The following is a 19,924-nucleotide window of genomic DNA, read 5'->3' as shown; positions in this document are numbered from 1 at the left end:
GAATTGGCTAATACAGAAAGCGCTAAGTCCATTTTCTCTTTCCGCAAATCTTTATTGAATTGAATGCGGCGGTAATACATTGCTTAATGTTTATGAAATTGATTTATTTCTTTGATGCAAATTATATGATGAAGTATTTTACAATGTAATGATGGCCTTGGTTGAGAAAATTCGGACTAACGGATATTAATAACACCTGCTTCCTAATTTAAAATCATGGTTTGAAATATGGAAAAGTATATAAATATGAAGAAATATTTTGTTAATGTTGGTTTAAGTATATCATTTGCCTGCATATTATGACATAAGTTGCAAACTACAAAATGGCCGCCACATTGGGTATGCGTTCTTTACACTGGAGGTGATTTTCACTTTGTATATAAACAAGCAAGTAACTGTTTGACGCTGAGACGTGAACAAGCCTCATGGCGAAACGCGATGTTTCCTGCTATTAAATTCACTTATGCAAAAGCATCCTGAGGTGTCCGGGTACGTTCTGTGGATAACGAACGCTGTTGAAAGAATATTTGGTTAGATTCATGAAAGGAAATTGCGCTCGCAAAGGGCCAGATTCTGAGAATATGGCCCTTTGCGAACGCAATTTTTACATTTGGGATTCATCATCCCAAATGCAAATATCGCTATTTGCGAAATCGCATATTTGCGAGGAATTGCATTTAATGCAATTCATTAACCAATTTTAAATTGCGAATTCGCAATATTTGGCCGCTATTTATCACGAAGTCTGACTTCGTGGTAAATAGCGAAAAAATAGAAAAATGCACTTTAGTGCATTTTTCTCTGTTGCATGTTACACACACACATGTACTTTGGAAATGTGTGTGCGCAACACCTGTGTAAATTTGCATTTCAGGGGTGCTGAAGGGTGTCCTTTGGACACCCCTGGCACCCTTTAAATCGCTATCTTATTTGCGATTAGCAAATTGCTAATCGCAAATAAGGAATACTCCCCATTCATTCCTATGGGCCTTTAGGCCCATAGGAATGAATGGGGAGTATTCCTTATTTGCGATTAGCAATTTGCTAATCGCAAATAAGGAATGTGTAGGAATCGCAATTTATTTAGCGATTCCTACATGAATCCCGTTTTGAAAGTCCTTAATAGCGATTCCTTAATAATCGCTATTAAGGACTCGCAAAACGGCTCTTTGATGAATCTAGCTGCAAATACATAATATATACTTCCTTAATAATAACTTTAAAAAATTATTTAAATTTCTTATAAATACAAATATTATAAATGACAAATAAATGTATAGACATAAAACAATAATATAAATAAAAATTAATAAAAATGTAAAAAAAAAATTGTAAATGTTGGATAGCGTAGGGGTAAAAATAACTATTCCCACTCCAGAGAGTGCAACAGTAAGGAAAGTGTTGGATAGCATGGGGTAAAAATTACTATTCCAACTTCAGAGAGTGCAACAGTAGGGAAAGTGTTGGATAGCGTAGGGGTAAAAATTACTATTCCATTCCAGAGAGTGCAACAGTAGGGAAAGTGTTGGATAGTGCAGTGGTAAAAATTAATATTCCAACTCCAGAGAGTGCAACAGTAGGGAAAGTGTTGGATAGTTAAAAATAACATACTTATAAGTAAATTAATATTTTAAAATATTTAAAAAATTTATTATTAAATAAATATAAACTATTTACAAATACCAATACAAAATTATTAAAACATGATTATCAATAAATAATTAAGTAAAAATAAATTAATAATAAATACCAATCAATAATAATTAATTGCCAATTAATAATTAATTAACAATATTATAATTAACAAAACAATTAATTAAAATACATTATTACTTAATTACATTTAAATTACTTCCCACCTTATAAACCCACAACCCGCTACAGAACATAATGATCAATTAATCATTTAATTAAAATTAATTACCAATTAATAAAAATTAATTACCAATTAATTAAAATTAATTTGCTATTCCTAAATAATAATAATTAATTTAGTATAATTAAATTACTTCCCATCCTATTCCGCTATAAACCCATAACCCGCTACAGAACATAATTATCAATTAATCAATTAATTAAAATTAGTTACCAATTAATAAAATGTAATTACCAATTAATTAAAATTAATGTATAATTCCTAAAAATTAATAATTAATATAGTATAATTAAATTACTCCCCTCCCTATTCCCCTATTAACCCATAACCCGCTACAGAACATAATTATCAATTAATCAATGAATTAAAATGAATTACCAATTAATAAAATGTAATTAACAATTAATTAAAATTAATTTATAATTCCTACAAATTAATAATTAATTTAGTATAATTAAATTACTTCCCACCCTATTCCCCTATAAACCCACAACCTGCTACGGTACTAAAAAACAAAATTTACTCAAATTACATAAATAAAAATAAAATACATATTAAATATATAATAATATACATAAAAATCATATAAAAATCGATATTAGTAACATCGATATTAGTAACATCGATATTACTAACATCGATATTAACAAAATCGATATTACTTACCTTCGAAATTCTGTCCCATCGTTATTAAAAATATCGATATAACTTACCTTTTATATTATGTCCCTTCGATATTTAAGCATCAACATTATTGTATGTCGATATTTAAAATTCGATATTTTGTCTGCCTACCTTTAGAAGCATGGGGCTCTGAATTATATAATTGGGCACAAGCTGAAGAAGATGCTAGCAGGCATTTAAAGTGCTAGACTGGGAGAACTGGTGTAGTAATGGGATGGGATTCATTTTGGATGCAACTTTCACCCCAAATCCGATGATAAACAACTGTAAGCCCAGAAGGGATAAATCATACAAGCACAAAACAATTATATGGCATTCAACATGAACTGGCACACTTTACACCTATCAGCAGCTGGAACAATAAGTCAACTGTACTTTAAATAAATATGTTAAGTTATGGGGTATTATGGGCTATGTATATGTATTTGTTGTGATTCCTATTTTCTTTAAGTTGACTACGTTGTTGCTATTGTCATTATTTTAGTAGCTGCATTGTATGCACGCAATAAAACATGGATTATCTGATCTGGGGTAATCGCACTGTACATTAAAATAATTTGCAAACAAAACTTTGAAACAATCTGAATAGACTAAGTTACGTGGAAAGCTAGTGAATATTTAAAAAATGAAATTGCTGATGAATTCACAGAAGATGGCCAGCTGTGACCTTTGAAATTCAAAAGGGGTATTACTAACTCATAGTGGCCATCCCACTGGTAAGTGAGAGAAACGGCACATAGGAAAGAAAAAGCGCCTTTGGTATTGCAACAGGCACATGCTGTATAATGTACAAAATATTCTGGGGCAGATTTATGAGGCCCTTGCGCCACGTTTATGCCGCTGTTGCGTCACGCAAGGCGGCGTAAACGTGGCGCATCCCTACGAACGATTTACAACGTGACGCATCTAGGCAGATGCGTCACGTTGTAAAGCCCTGCGCCGCTTGTGGGCGTTCCGGCGCAGGGTGGGCGTTCCGGGGCAGGTGCGCCTCGCAAAAGTGGCTGAGTGAAATCTATGAGATTTCACTCAGTCACTTTTAAGCCAATGCTGCGTCAAAAGCCTGCGCCTGCTTGAAGCAGGCGTAGGTCTTGACGCAGCATTGTTAAAATGGGGCACCCCCGAGCCTTGCTGGAGCTGCGTCGCGCTTGCGACGCAACTCCAGCAATGCGACACATTTCCGGCACAGATGCGTCACGCATCTGTGCCATTTTTGCACCATGGTGCGCCGCATTATAAATGCGGCGCACCATGGCTGGCGGAGCTGTGGCACACTGTGGCGCATGTTAACTGGCGCATCGCTGGGGATGCGCCAGTTAACATTCATCTGCCCCTCTGTATATTGTATTCATCAATTATATTTGCATTAGAAATATTATCATTTATCAGGAGACTAGCCAAACGTTTACCGACGCTGAAAGTTGAGACAACTGTTTATTTATTTTAAAGGTTTTATATAGAGCTAGCTGGACCCGATCCAAGAGTATCAGAGCGCTTTACAGGATCTGGTTAAACATAAAGACAGGCCAAACTAAGTACAATTGCTAAAATGGGTAAGGCAGTTGAACTTTAAGAGTGATTTAAAGTTAGGAAGTTCAAAATCATGTAGCAGATTGAAGATAGTAGATCAGGAAGACAGAGAAGAATTGTATAGTATGTCAATAGTTGGAGAAAGGGGGGAGATTTAGGTACAGTTATGGAAGGGAGGGATGAGGTGAGTTATAAGTAGAGGGGAGCCTGTATAAGTAGTGACTAGAGGAGGAGTTCATGGCCAGAGACAATAAGTATAATTAACCCTTTCCATGCTGCCGTCGGCCATTGGCCGATGACAGCACTACCTCCCAAGTGCTGCCGTCGGCCAATGGCCGACGCAGCCCCGCCCGTTTTGCGGAAGTGCTGCACTTCCGCAAAATTGCGGCCGCAGTAAATGAGTTAAGGACCCCAATATTTGTTGAGAAGGAGCAGCTTGGGTTTTTTTGAAGCAGGGTAAGTAGGGTTACAGGGTTGATCTTTGGAAAGAGTATTCCAGATAGAAGGGGCGTTACTAGAGAATGAGCGAGATTGAGTTGCTTTCTTTTTTAGCTGAGGAGAGACTAGGACAAGAGCAGTAGTGCTCCTCAATGTTCTAGTACACCCAGCTTTTTGGAGTTTGTCAGATAGGTAAGAAGGAGTATTTTGGTGAAGGGCTTTGTGTGTGAGGCAGGCAATCTTGGATGTGGATCGGTCTTCGATTGGAAGCCATTTGTGGTTTTTGAGAACAGGGGCGATGTGATCGTATCACTTACAGTCAGAAATGAGCCTGGCAGCAAGGTTAAAAACGGATTTGATAGGGGCAAGTTGGACTTTAGGGGTGCCAGCAAGACTGGCATTGCCATAGTCTATTCTAGACAGGGCCAGTGATTGTACAACTGCTGGAATGAAGGGTTTAATTTTTTTAAGGTGATGTAGTGTGAAAAGAGCACTTTTTGCTGAGTTTTTTATATGGGGAGTAAGACTGAGGTTCTGATCAACGCTAATACCAAGGGATTTCACCAATTTGGAGATGACGAGAGAGCAGTTGAGAGATTTAATATCCGTGATCCAGTGTTGAATAGGGAGCGAATTGTTCTTGGGAGAGAATAGGATGATTTCTGTTTTTTGTAGGTTTAGTTTGAGGTGGTGTTGATGGAACCATAATTAAATCTTGGTCAGCGCATCGTTAAGATGTAAGATGTCATTGTGGGATTTAATCTTGTAGTATAGTTGTGTGTCATCGGCGTAGAGGTGATAACTGATTTTTGTTTGTTTAAGAATAATGGTGAGAGGTTCCTTGAAGAGGTTGAAAAGAGTTGCAGAAAGGATAGAGCCCTGTGGAACGCCCAAGGAGACAGGTTGAGGTTTGGAAAGGCAACCACTGACTTTAATTTGTTGAGTTCTATTTTGGAAATAAGAGGTGAACCACTTGAGAACCACTTGAGAACATCACCATCAAAACTGAAACGGTCTTTGAGAATGTTGAGTACGGTGACATGGGTACCAGTATCAAAGGCAGCAGAGAGGTCAAGAAGAATGAGGAGGGAGGATTCATCTTTGTTCAGGGACCGATGTATGTCATCAGTAATGTTGAGCATAGCTGTTTCCGTGCTGCATCCCTTTCTAAAACCTGATTGAAAAACGTCTAAGAGGTTGAATGTGTCGATGTGTTTGTCCAACTGCATCAGGACGCATTTTTCGAGGGCTTTGGATAAGAAGGGAAGGTTGGAGATAGGGCGCAGGTTGTTTAAGTCGTTGGGATCAGCCGCTGTATTTTTTGATGATGGGGGTAATTTGGCCTAGTTGGAGGGAAGCAGGAACAATACCAGTGGCAAAGGAAGAGTTGATAATATTGGTCCATAGTGGGGCAATGATGTGTTTTAGTTCTTGTACCAAATCAGGAAGAGGATCTCTGGTATGCGAGGATGGTTTAAGCTTGGTGATGATGTTGAGAACATCCCTTTCTGATACTGGACAAACATCACTCCAAGAAGCATTGTTTTTTTAGCTGGGAGTCGGTAGGGTAAGTTACTCAAATGATGCTTTTAAAATAATTGCATTGGCTACTCTATTTGAATTTCTGCAGATACAGAGGCCCAACATTAGGGCATTTAAGTTACTGGATGGGAATATCTAAGGACGTACACAAATATGGTTGGTTGATCAAAAGCGTAGATCGCGCCCAGTCTAGTGATAAGCCTATTCATAATCGCCTACAGGCTACCAGTATGAACATTTTGAATGGGTAAATGTTCGAAAATAACATATTCAACATCTGTTAGCAAATGCTTGTAGGGATGTTCATCTTCCAAGAGGACAATCCCGCTGTTAGGTATTGTGGTATTGGTGGAAGAGGGTTGATTGGAATATAGATATGATGGGTACAAGTGTAAGGTAACATGCTGTGTGAAGGTGGCAAGTGATAAGGATAAACAAAAAATCTGGTGAACGGAGTGAAGAGTTTTAAAAGGAGAATAAGACAAATATTTATGGCAGGATATCAGCAGGAGGAAAATTCGGGGTGGCTGCTCAACAAAAAGTAAATATGTGCTGTTGGTGAAATAAGCTTGTGTCACAAATGGTCAGAGGGGCGTTGACAAATAGATTTTACAGTCAATTATCAGGACTATATTATGGTTTCTTTTATTAGTCAATTATAAATTGTTCTATTGCCATGTAGAGGAGGGAAAACTCCTAAATTCTGTGTATATTAATGGTAGTATTGTGTGCACTGGTCAGTGATCAGTCTGCACAGGGTTCTTCCCCCATATTGGTACTTGCTATCTTGTTGTCTGGTTGTTGGCTGATTACTGGATCACAGAATCTTGAACGTGCTGCTCTCTCGTGACTGAGACATCCAAAATGTATTGTGTGTGATGCGTGACAGTCACTGCCAAGACTATAGAGATGGTCCTCTGTTCTCTGTGGTTATGATTGCTGAGGCAGAAGAATCTTTCTTTTATTCAGAACAAGATACCTGGAGTAACGCTTTCATCATTTGCTTGTTTAGTGATGCATCTTCTCTGTGTCACCTTAATATACTAGGAATAGGGACACACACACACATACACACAGGTTTACATTTTGAAAAGCAAGAACAATAGATAGGAGCATTCAGTACTCTGCAAGGTATTAACTCGTCGGAATATTTTAATGAGGCCGACCTGTTTTCATTGGAAATATACAGTCTGCTTCAATCAAAACCATGTCTTATGGATACTTGGTACTCAAAATCATATACAACAGAAAATTGCAATTAGAAAAGAGGCACAGAAAAGAAAGAAAAAAAGAAAGATAATCAGAAAACAAGTGATTAACAGAGTACACACTTACTTACCTAAGGTTTGGTACAGCTCTATCATCTTGGGATGGTCCCAGCATGTAGTCTGAGCCTGGTGGCTGTATCATCAGAAAGCAGCAAAATGAAACATAGAAACATGATGAAATGAGTTATGTAACATGCTATTCGGTGGTGTAAACAGTATCACTTTTATAACTTGCAGTTTACGGATAACGAAGGCTGAAAAAACTTTAATGAATGTACAAAGAAACGATAGATAAAAAGGCATATCAGAAATAAAACATCTTGCAGAATTGAGAAATATGATAATGATGATTTACATGATCAATAAGTAATTAGATTATGTATGCTTCACAGATACCTGAAGTAACTGATCATTCAGTGAGTTCATAAAATGAGTGTTTGATGTACATTTATACATAAAAGGCTCAATGGTGTATTCAACCTATTTAAATTTTAAACAAGAAAAGTTGAATCTCTTCATATGAGTTGATCAGCGAACACGTTTCACTCAGGCCTATAAACCAATGAGCTTTTTCAATGCTAAACTAAATTAATTTACTCGAGTGTCCTCTGAAACACGTATAATCACAATTATATTAGTCACCAAAGTTTAGTCCTTGTAGAGTGTCTAATCAGCAATATACTGTAACAGAACACATTGAAGCCAAAACTCAATCAATAAAAAGTTATGACCTCATTGGATGGTGAATTCCTTCACATATCGGTAAAGTGCACATGATCTAAATAAAAACAATTACAATCACCTGAGATAAATTGTGCATACATAACATATGAAGCATCACTGCAATATAAAAACAAGTATCTCAATTTTGCACACAGAGGTATTGAGCTTCAGGACCCTAACTATCAACTGGCCATTTAGCCTTTTCATCACCCAATCCTAGCGACATGGAAGCAAAGTACTCGCTAAGCTCCTACCTCGTTTGGCACATTGTGAATCTTCCAAATGTATTGGTGAAATTATGAAGGTCCATGTAAGAAGAATGCCCAACCGATGACCATTAAATACACTAAACATTGACCCTCAGCATGTGTGACAAAATTGCTAGAAAGCACACATGTGATCCAATTCGCCTTTTCTTCTGCATTCGTCAGGATTTTGTTACTCAGTTTTGCAAAGGCCCACCAGCCTTGCTGATTCACCAATCGACTAATATTACAGAGGTCTCCTCAAGAGAACATCATGTATGTTTTTCATGTAACTCTCTCACCATGTAACTCCTTAGACACTCTAAACCATATTTTCTAGAAAATTAGGCTTCCTCTACAGGCACAATGGGTTTAGCCCTCAAAGTATAGTGCAGAGACATCAGAACTCCTGTGTCAATCTCTGGGAGTAAGTTTCTGATTGCCAGTAACTTAAACGTTTCTTCAGAAAATTAAAAATTCGCCCACTAGTATGACACCCTAGTTACACCTCACTACAAAAATGTATGGGGAGCCAGGAAGTAAATAAGAGCTGGTGGTAGGGCCATAGATTAAGCAGCCTCTCCTAACCTCCCTGTAAAATTTAGACTGCACACTGGGGGGGAAGCCATTATATGGCTGACCCCACAGACAATAATGCCATTTTCCTTGGGGAACGCCTACTGGATTGATGGGCTAGAAAATGACCGGATGACTTTTTTCAGGACATGTCTGGTTCATGTCCGCTCCACAAGGTGCTGCAGGAGCTGCATAGGCCTGGAGATGAGTTCTGAAAAACATTTTTCCAAATCAAATCCAACTGTTTTTCTAGCATTCTAACTGTGAAATCATTTCCTTCTAAGAAGAGCTAAGAAAATAAATCAATATTAGAAAAAAAAGGAGAACATAAAGCATTACAAATACGACAGTCACTGCTGGATTTGAGGTAGACTCACTTTATGTAGTAGGGCACTTTGTTTGGTGAAATAGCTCTTTCCCAGGGAACCTGGACAGAAGCTGTAAACAGAGAGAGTAAAATTACAGTTATACCACTACTTTCCATGCACTTTTCTCAAATAATGTAATTTTTTAATTACTTACTGGTAATCTCTATTAGTTCTAGTGGCACTTTTCTTCATCGTATTCCTCACTATTGAGGTAGCCGCACCTCTTGGGAAGGAAGCCTGCCATTTTGAAGAATTAAACTAGCTCTACAAACCTCTTCCAAGGGACCAGCAACTAACAACCCTGCTCACAGTTCTCCTAGCAATGAACAAGTCGCCCGTGCCCAAAGTCCTATTAGCCTGGGGATTACCCTCACATCCCTTGTCTTCATCCCAACTGATAGGCCGAATAATAGGCCAACATGATGCCCATACATCCAAATGCATCATCGCAAAAAATCAAATTCACTGGGTGCCCACAAACACAGCCTCTTTCTTCCTCAGGATCACCATCTATCTAAGAATAGTGGTGAACAAATGTTTGAGGAATGATGCCTCTCGCAGTCTTGATGACATTTAACTAAAAGGACTCCTCATACCTGTACCCATCAGGTTGCCCTGCTTTAGCAGATCTTCCATGATTTGCCTTCCCTGTCATAATGTAGTTCAGAGCAGCACTGGCCTTAATCCATCTACGTATTTTGTTCTGCGGAACCAAATGTCACAAAAAGGCTACCTGGTTTCCTTACTGACTTAGTTAATTACAAAACGGGAGGTAACATTCATACAATATGACAGACTTTTTACCTCCTCTGAAATTGGAGCAGGAAGTTTCAGATGAATTGTTAAATGATAACAATATTTGTGACATGACATTAAATTTGCAACAAAGTCTCTGAATGAACCAACAACATAAACGTCCCCAATCTATGAACAGAAGACATGGTGACCAAGAGCACTGGGTTTTTCAAGAGTTAATTACTGTCAGTCTCATTGAATGCTGGAATGAAAGTGATTGCATGCCAGTATTTAGTTGTAAACATGTAAGTGCCTGGGCCTTCTCAGGAGGTCACTGTGGCTCACAACACCCATTGTTCCTTCCAGCGCTGCCAATGTGAATACCAACACAACCACTAACCAACACACTCCTACAAGTGTGATAATTTGGACTATTCCAGGCTTCTAAAACCTATAAGAATGGCGTGGGTGGCAAGTATTATTATTTTTAAGGTGTATTGACTTATTAAGCACTTTATTGTTGTGCTTATCTCTAAGTTAGACAAACAGAGCCACGGATAAGAGCTGGTGTTGAGAATTAAGTGACGGTGCTGAGCATAGAAACAGTGACTAAAATTAAGCAATGCTGCATCCCCTCAAGAACCAAAGGTATGTACCATTCTGAAACCTATTACAAAACTAGATAAACAAGCAGTGGCGGTTAACGTCACCCCACTGCTTGGCTCAGAGCCAGCAAATGTAAAATAAAATAAAACAATATTCTTGCATTGTTTTAATTTACATTTGCCGGCTCTTAGCCAACATGGTTGGGAGGGGTGCGGCTTAGGCATGGGAGGGGGAGGAGGAGTGCCAGTGCACTCCACTCCCCAAGTGCTCATGTGTGTTTGTCCGGTCTTCTCAGGCCGACCAAAACACACATGCGCACTTACCTGTTCTCCAGCCCAGCTGCATTGAGCAGCCAGGCTGGAGAAACCCCACAGACTCCCTGTTCTGAGCAGGGCATCTTTCCTTTCTGCTGAGACCAATCCCCACTCTGCAGCAGAGCGGGGATTGGACAGGGAATCTGTCCCAGGGGCTGCTGGGACCAGCAGCCAGGAAGAATAGTGGCGGTGTGATGGTACGCGATGCTGGAGCGGCCGGCAGCAAAATGTACGTTTTATTTTTTGTAATATTGTAGTACCCCTCCTCGCAATGCCTCCAGTGTGACCACACCGGCCCGCACTCCACCACCCTCCGTTTACCGCAGACGCTGCTGCAAGCAAGCTACATTTTTTGCAAATGTAAGAAAATAAGACCCCCCACTACATTTTAGCCCTCCCCTTAAGGTGCCTCAAAGCAATACACACAATGCATTGAAGTCTTCACAGAGATATTAACAATCCCATGTCAAAACCATTTTTCAGAAATGTAGGACTGAAAGATCGCAAATGTAACAGCAGGCAACTGTTGAATGTATGAATCTCTTGACAGTATTCCAGTGCCTTGCACAAGTACACAAAGTTCAGAATCCAACCTCCATATTGAGAACAATCCTAGGCAAAAATGTGTTTGCCATCTACCCTGCACTACATATGTTGGTCATGCTGCATGTAATAACAGATTGTCGAGGTATGGGCATGTTGAAATCCCACCTCATGTAACTATCTCACTACCAGTCTCAGGAACTTTGTAACAGAGCGGTTTGTGCATAATTGAATCATATTCATAGGTGGACTGTGCTACTTTCAGCATTTTGCCAACAGTATGGAATTCAACTCCTTTCTGCACACTGTCAGAATTCCCACCAAGGTGGCATGCTGTGGGGCCCATCGTAGTGCTTCATGATTCCTGTGCCACTCTAGAACTCAAATATTGCAGGGGTGGTTCCTTTTAAGGAGCGTTAGGAGCATTGGCCGACCCCCAATGTGAGTCGTCACACACTGCAGCGTTAATTATAAGGATCCACACCTTCGGGACAGGCAGCAGGACTGTAGGCCCAGTATTGTCAGTGGAGGAGGTATGGCACTGTCACAGTGCACCATGTGACATCCTCCATCCTCCTGATGGTTGCCGTGAAGTGCGCATGTCCGATTGGCCATTAGGTTCAATTTGCCCTCTGAATCTGCGCTGTATGAGATTATTCTGGGGACAGAGACCCACCCCTCCTTACTTGGAGAGAGCGCTGGGTTATCCAGCCCAGCCAATCCAGATGTTGCTTTCAAGCTTTGTGTTGAAACACAGACAATGAAAGCAGCGTTATGATTGGCTATGATTTTGTCCACCATAGCTCTTTGTAGGAAGTTGGCATGACCGGTACTCGAGTACGTCGAGAAAAGGGAGATCAGCGTTTTTAAACTCCCTCGAATGACAGTGGTCAAGCGGCAGGAAAATTAAGTTAATTTTGTAGGCCTGTTGCCCCCACCACTTTCATATTTTACCAGCCACTGCTCAAAGACTGTACAGGAAACATGAGCCCTTTTCAACCCATCATTATTGGTCTCTGTGTTTAGGCGATACTGATCGGAATGGCTGGTACACTGTTCAAAATGCTCCAGGAATATTTGGATTTTTGTTAACAGGAGGGACACCTTAGCAGACCACCTGCTGGTCACAGTAGTTCATGGCTCACAACAGGAACCAGGTTGCACTTTTCAGTGCCTCCTGAGTTGGAATCAGATACAAGATAAGGCAGATTAATCTGCAATCATCAGACACAGAAGAGGGATTCCACACTGCTCGAAGTATGGAGACTAGCTTTCCAACTATTGGCAGAACCCTATACTGGTAATGTTTTCCTTGCATGCATCATTAATTGTAGATACCCACAATGTGATCTAAATAAATTAAAAGTATGGAACCCCTGAATTTAAACTTCCTCACAGGTAATGCTCCCAGGAGCACCTAAGCCAAGCAAAGCTTTCCATAACTTCCTACTCACTTCGAAAAGCTATTCATATGGACACCTCACCCAGCTGGCATCCCACAGTTGTGCAATTTGCACTTACTTCCAGATAATATCTGAGTTCTATTTAATCAGCCACCTTGATTTCATGGGCTGTCTTGTACTTTTAAACTGCATCTTCAAAGCATTGTTAAGCCCTGCATTTTACTAACACTAGGAGGAATTAGCCAGAGGACGCAGGACAAATAGAAGATTACCGGTTGTGCATCAGCAAAATGCTTGGAGCCATGAAAGAAGCTGGCTGCGTTCATGCCCTGTCATGCCCGGATTTTTTCCCTCGTTTTATTTGTCGTTTGTCTGATGCCCCAGGCCCTCTCTCCCCTCCTCTCCTGCCATCAGGGAGCTGATGGGTGAGTTGAGATTGAGGGCTGTGGGGTGCCTCATCTTGTCATTGGGATCTATCCATGCAGAGAGAAGGTGGCACCAGTGTGGCTTACAGCCGCGATGTCAGTTGCTATGTTGTCTTGGAGTGCTGTGTCTTTGTCCTCCTGGTCCTCAATGAATTGTTCCCCAGAGACACTGATGGTATTGGAGTTGCTGAAGTCCGGAGGGAGTCTCTGGTCAATTCCAGTCTCTACTTCAGTTTAGTCTAGCCAACTCAGGATCGATTCAGTCTCTAGATTCGCAAAGGGGTTTTGGGCGCGCAAGGACAGGTGAGGAGAGGACCAAAGTGAGCACTTTCTAGTTGTGCATTCTATTATACACTGAACCCCTGCAAAAACAGTTGGACACTCATGCCCTCCTGTGGCCCTACTTGGCGTGCTGTCTATACTCTGCCATTATGCATATTTTTCACTTCTTTGTGGCTGGGGTGCGGTAATATGGTGCTGAGACCGCCTCGCCCTTGCGGTGTGGTGGTTCAGTTTAACTAGCAGGGGAGTGGCCGGAGCTGTGATTGTGCAGAGGACACTGTTCCAATACTTGATTCTCCCTTTGGGTTGCTTTTGAATTTTCTTAGTCGTCAAGTATTATTTATAATCTCAAGCCTTGTTGGAAATTTTTTTAGAAATCCATTTGAGGGCTGGGAAATAAAAGTTCAATATTAGTTCTGGGTTTTCTTGTGAAGCTTGTTAAACCCAAAAAAAAAAAAAAGTATGTCAGACATAATTTAAGTAAGGCGAATACAAAGGCAGCAATCTCCAACAAAATATATGAGTCTGTTCTGATCAGTAAAAGAAGTACAGGAGAAGTGGCAGTTTGGAAATAAGTCCATTGAGGACATTAAGGTCAGGAATGATGAAAAAGAAAGTACTGAAAAAGGGTAAAGGTAGAATCTAGTGTAAACTATTAGTAATGTCACAAATTAATATATTTACTCAATAGCTCACATATCTTTTATAATAACCAAATTCCTTCATGAAAATCCACCCTGTATAGGAATTCCAGGATCATGAGAACTACCATCATGGATTATTTTGGGAAACCAAAAAAAACTAAAACCAAGGACTAAACTGTGAGCCAATGCCAAAGGCATATAAAAAGTTGAAAATGGGGAAGAAATAAGATAAAGGTCAGCTTTTGGAGAAGAGATTGTTGGAAATGATAAATACAGAAGCAAAGAATCCCTTTGATAAGAAAGATAATTAAGTAAAAAAGGAAAGATGAATCAGAACTCGTTCCAGGGAATAAATCACAACATATAGTTCATGTTGAAATTAATTCCCATATAGACATATAGATAGCGATCTTAGGATACCGGAATAAAATTCATTCTATTAGGAGGAATTCAACCAAGGTGGAAATACAGCAAATAAAGTTAATGATGAAAACAAAGCTGGTAGAAAAATGTTAATAATGTATGGAATACACCTCTATGTAAGGAAGAAATTGTGGAGTCAAAGTGAAAATTTGATACTTGCATTATTGCCATGTGATTTAGTTCAAAACGAAAAAGAGAAGATGTCATTCTTTTCATGTTGTGTGGGAATTGCAAAATGTTTAAAGAAAAAATTATATCAAATCCTGTACCCAAAGAATATTACAGCCTGTAATAACTTTTCATCAAATCCTAGATGATTTTCATTTCCATACATGACAGACTTGTTCATGAAAAATGGCTGTATAGCACTGGAACAAACAATGCAGTCACCTATTAGGCGTATGAGAATATGTAGTAAACGTTTCCCCAGACAAGAATTGATCCTACAATTGCTGCCAATTCAAAACTTTCTGGAAGCAATTTTGAATCTTCGTACTACAACCATAATAGTTGCCTGTTAACAGCTATATTGCAACATTTAATAGAAGTGAACCTAGAAAGATATAGAGGTGAAGAGGTCGCTTTTCATAATTTGAATGGACATGAGAAAGAAGGTCAAACCCATACTGAAGTTAATCCTTTAGACTCTTAATGATGTGATTGAACAAAGAGGGTTGACATGGAAGGAGGAAATACTAATGCAAAGAGGACCATCACATCTAATAGGGTTGTGGAAGATATGTTGGAGGCTGGCCATGATATGAAGACAGGTAATGAAAATCTCCAAAGTGCTTGCAGAAAACTTCTGCAAAATTTTACTAACAAATTGGGATCCCAAAAACTTTTCAGTTTTTAAAAAGAAAAGATCAAATAAAGTGAGTTTATAAACTGAAGACAATGAGGAAAAGGAAAATCATGAAAAGACATTAGTATTTAATTTTCATTATATTTTAGTAAATAAGTCCATAACTGTTGAAAGAATCATATTGTATGAAAAACGCGAATCTGATGTTGCATGGTTGTATATTTTAGAAGAAAAAGAAGTAAGAAGAAGCCTGATGGTTGAGATGAGTATATGGAAGAACTGATTAGGTCTCCCCAGGTTCACAGCCCTTTGTAAATTAAGGTTGAAATTAGGTTTGATAAACAGACAATTTCAGTATTACCAGAGAACAATGAACTATTGGTTTATTTCTGGAGCAGTTGAGGGCTTGCTGAAGTATACAATAAAAATGTACTGCCTTCAAATAAAGTTGCATGGTATGATACCTTAAAAAAATCATGGTGAGTACAATCCTGTGAGTTAATACAACAAAAAAGAAAGAGGATTGTGAAAAGTCTTGGGAAGGGCTCAAAAATGATCTTGAGGGATATGAAAATGAAATAAGATATGCACACGTACTGGTCACTGAATACAAAGGTGAATTGCAACTGTACTGAAAAAAATATACAAGGTAGGTATACGATGGAGAAAGAATGGGACAAGCCCCTGTATTTATCAAAGGGAAGATGAATAGGATGAAGAATACAATCAAATCTCATACTCACTTCATTTGTTCCTTCTCTAACACTGGGCACTTTACATTTGTACACCTGATTGTATTTTGCACATATTTTTAACATCAATAAGTGAAGTATTACTACCTGTTTTTAGACAATTGCAAATACAGGAAGTTGATGCATTGCATTCCTTCATTATGAAATATGAAAATGTGAGATTCTGTTTTAAATTGGGACTTTTTATATATTGAGACATTGAAATAATAGAATTATAGATTATTGTTGAGGGACTGTGGATTGGGAGCGAAGATCTTTTTCAGGTTCAAGACTGAATGTCTACTAGTATTTTGCTAATATTTTTAGAGTGCATTTTATGGAGCTAAGTATAAGATCCAAACAAAGAAATGAATTTCTACATCAGCTCGGATGAAGGCTGCTGTTATTAAAGAAAATTACAGGATGTGAAGCTTACACTTAGGTATATGGAATAGAAGTTTGAACTTGAGGTTCAGATGGATGAACATTAGGTATATGATATGCTGGTACTAAATGTGCTGTATGGGTTATGTTACTGTCATGCTTTAATACATTTTGAGATTAATAAGCCTAAAGCTGATGTAAGTGGTTAATAAACACGGAATGGTATCCCCTCAGATCTGTGATCTGATACATGTCTGAGAATTCTGACAGATTTCAATTTTAAATATTGATACAAATGAACAACACATTAATGGATGTTTAATGTTTGTTTTGCCTGACTAGCATAAAGCCAAACACAAATAAATAAACTAAGCCTGCATTGGTGAGTCAATCCCGCTGCACTGAATATGTGGCATAAGTGTTGGTTTTGTGGCTGTCGCTATTACTTGTCTTTGGTGGTAAAACTGCACATAGCACTGAACAGCTCTTACCTCCAGATTATGAAAGTAGGTTTCTGGAGGTGGTAGTGTGTGAAAATGATAATTATGCATATTTTTTTTGCTGCTATTTGTTTTTGATGTTTATGTATTATGCTGTCTATGGACTGCAGTGCTGATCTGTATTGGTTTTACTGTGGCTGTTGTGTAGTACTCTGTTTTGACAGTTTTCTATGGTGTGCCCAGTTATGCTTTACTTGTATTGTTTTGTATTAGGGTATTGGGTTATGTTCTTTTGTTTACTTTACAGATGTTAACAAATGCTTCTGCTTCTATAGACAAAAGTAGCATATTCTTTTAAAGTCCCAATGATAAACAACCATTCACCATTGTTTCAGGTGGTAAAATATTGCTACTCCAGCTCTTCAACCATGGAATTTTATTTATAAAGTTTTATATAGTGTGAACAAGACCCTGGCAGGTATCACAGCGCTTTACGTTGAAGGTGATATGTATAGAAATAATATCAACATAAAGATGGGAACCGGGGATGGACGAATCGCTTAGCGAAAACACCTTAGGACCCAGACAGACAACAACCTGAGAAGTAAGTACATAGTCTGAGAGGGGTAGGAAGCGGACAGACTAAAGGATAACTATTGACCTGGAGTATAGTTCATGAGTTCTACAGCAGAAATGTGTTCATCAGTATCCTTTGACTTCTTTCTTGAATGACGCAGTTGATGGGTTAATTCTGATTACAGGAGGTACTGTGTTACAGAATCTTGGGGCAATAACTGAGAAGGGTTTGTTATATGTTTTCTTGTTAATTAGGTCGTTTCAGCAGTTATGACCTGGAGCTTCTAGACAAGTAATGCCACCAGATAATTCAAGCTTCTCTGCAAGGTATCTTGAGGTATTGAAATGGAGGGCTTTAAGGGTCTTGCAGGCAAATTTCAGATGAATCCTTGCCTTAAATGGAAGCTAGGTCAGGGATTTCAGATCAAGAGTGAGGTGATTAGTTTTTTTCGACCCTGTTATGAGCCTAGCAGCAGAGTTAAGGGAAGCCCTAATGGCACCAGCTTAGCTCTGGGTGGGTCACAAAGAGTAGCCACCCATAGTCCAACCTGGGCATCATTAGTGATTAAACAGCCATGCCCATTATGATGCGCCCGCCACACTGGCGGGCGAATCATGGATTTATAACATTGCGGCGGGCGGTTTTCACACCAGCACCCGCCGCAATGTTATAAATGCATGGTATGCATTTGAATACACAAAGCGGCAGGCACCTCGAGGTGCCTGCCGCATTGTGTATGCAAATGCAGGGGGGTACCACAGGTACCCCCCATGTGCAACCCCCACCTCGCCTTCACCATGAGGGCCCGCAGGGGGCCCCCAAAGTAAAGACCGCCTGCCTTTCCGTGGCGGCATTGCTGCCACGGAAAAGCATCTCCCAAAGCCCATCCTAATATGGCTGGCGGTGTTTGATAGACACCGCCAACATATAAACCCTTTTCCACCCCGGCCGAAAGCCGACCGGGGCGGAAAAGCGGCGGACGGTGTTTCCGTCTGCCGCGGTCCCCCCGCCATAGTAATATGGCAGGGGAAATGGGTGGCAGGCGGGCAAGGATGTTGGGCGGATTGCCACCGCCCGCATGGCGGTGGCGATACACCCGACATCCTAATGGGCCCCCTAATATTTTCGAGGCAAGATATTTTTAAGTACAGGTGGGTATAATCAGAGTACATGTTATATCAGATAAGTTCAACAGTTCGGTTAGAGGTTCCATGAATATGTTAAAGAGAGTGCATGAGATTGAAGGCCCCTGAGGGACCCCTAAAGTGACCTGTGTAGGGTTGGAGATGGATATATTAACCTTGATTCCTAGAGTTCTACTGTGGATAAAAGAGGCAAACCAGTTAAGAACGAAGCCCGATAGTCCTATCCTATGTTTGGGAAGGTCTAGAAGGCAGTCATGTTTGACAGTATCGAAGTCGGACAATAAGTTAAGGAGGTAAAAGAAGGCAGAACACGTTCCGATCCAACATTCTTAACACATCATCAACTATGTGTGTGAGCGACGATTCAATGCTGTGGCTATGGCGGACGGTACACAGTCAAAATATTGAGTTGTAAATATCGACCTACAAAAATATCGAGTTAGAAATATCGAAGGTAAAGAATATCGATGTCAAGAATATCGTGGGACAGAATATCGACCCTAAGGTAAGTAATATTGATTTTTTTTATATCGATGTAAGTAATATCGAAGTCAGTAATATCGATATCAAATATATCGATGTTAGTAATTTAGATGTTACTAATATCGATATTTGTACTATTGTTATGTATTTTAGTATGTATTTAATATGTATGTGTTATATGTTTTTTGTTAAGTATTTTACTTGTTATAAGTTGTATGTGAACTATTTTCATATATTTATAATGTTATTTTTAAGTCAATTTTATGTTTTAGTACCGGAGCGGGTTGTGGGTTTATAGGGGAATAGGGTGGGAAGTAATTTAATTATATTAAATTAGTTATTACTTTTTAGGAATTATAAATTAATTTTAGTAAAATTTTGCGTTTAACTTCTGTAGCGGGTAGTGGGTTTATAGGGGAATTGGGTGGGAAGTATTTTAATTGTAATTAAGTAATGAATTATTTTTATTTATTGGTATTGATAATTTATGTATTTTTAATTAATTATTAATTGGCAATTAATAATTTTAATTGGTAATTAATTGTTTTAATTGGTAATTAATATTAGTAATTGGTCATTAACTTATTCAATTGGTAATTAATGTTTGTAATTGGTAGTTAATGTTTGTAATTGGTAGTTAATGTTTGTAATTGTTAATTAATGTATTTGATGTGTAATTAATTTTTGTAATTGGTAATTAATTTATTTAATTGGTAATTAAATTATTTTTTATAGGA

General features: G+C 38.9%; 1 protein-coding gene across 1 annotated transcript in view; it reads right to left on the bottom strand.

Moving 5' to 3' along the window:
- The window catches only part of DRP2 (dystrophin related protein 2), a 1,191,281-nt gene that overhangs the window by 198,657 nt on the left and 972,700 nt on the right, over positions 1–19,924 (bottom strand). The window contains exons 9-10 of the mRNA XM_086964637.1: positions 9,257–9,317; positions 7,407–7,468 (exon numbers count right to left, since the gene is read on the bottom strand). Of these exons, the coding sequence (XP_086820763.1) occupies positions 7,407–7,468; positions 9,257–9,317 (123 nt within the window). The remainder of the gene's footprint in view (positions 1–7,406; positions 7,469–9,256; positions 9,318–19,924) is intronic.

Source organism: Lissotriton vulgaris, chromosome 4_1 (assembly GCF_964263255.1).
Source record: "Lissotriton vulgaris chromosome 4_1, aLisVul1.2, whole genome shotgun sequence".
NCBI classification, from domain to species: Eukaryota; Metazoa; Chordata; class Amphibia; order Caudata; family Salamandridae; genus Lissotriton; species Lissotriton vulgaris.
Note: the sequence above shows the minus strand (reverse complement) of the source record. Positions and strands in the feature narration are given on the sequence as shown.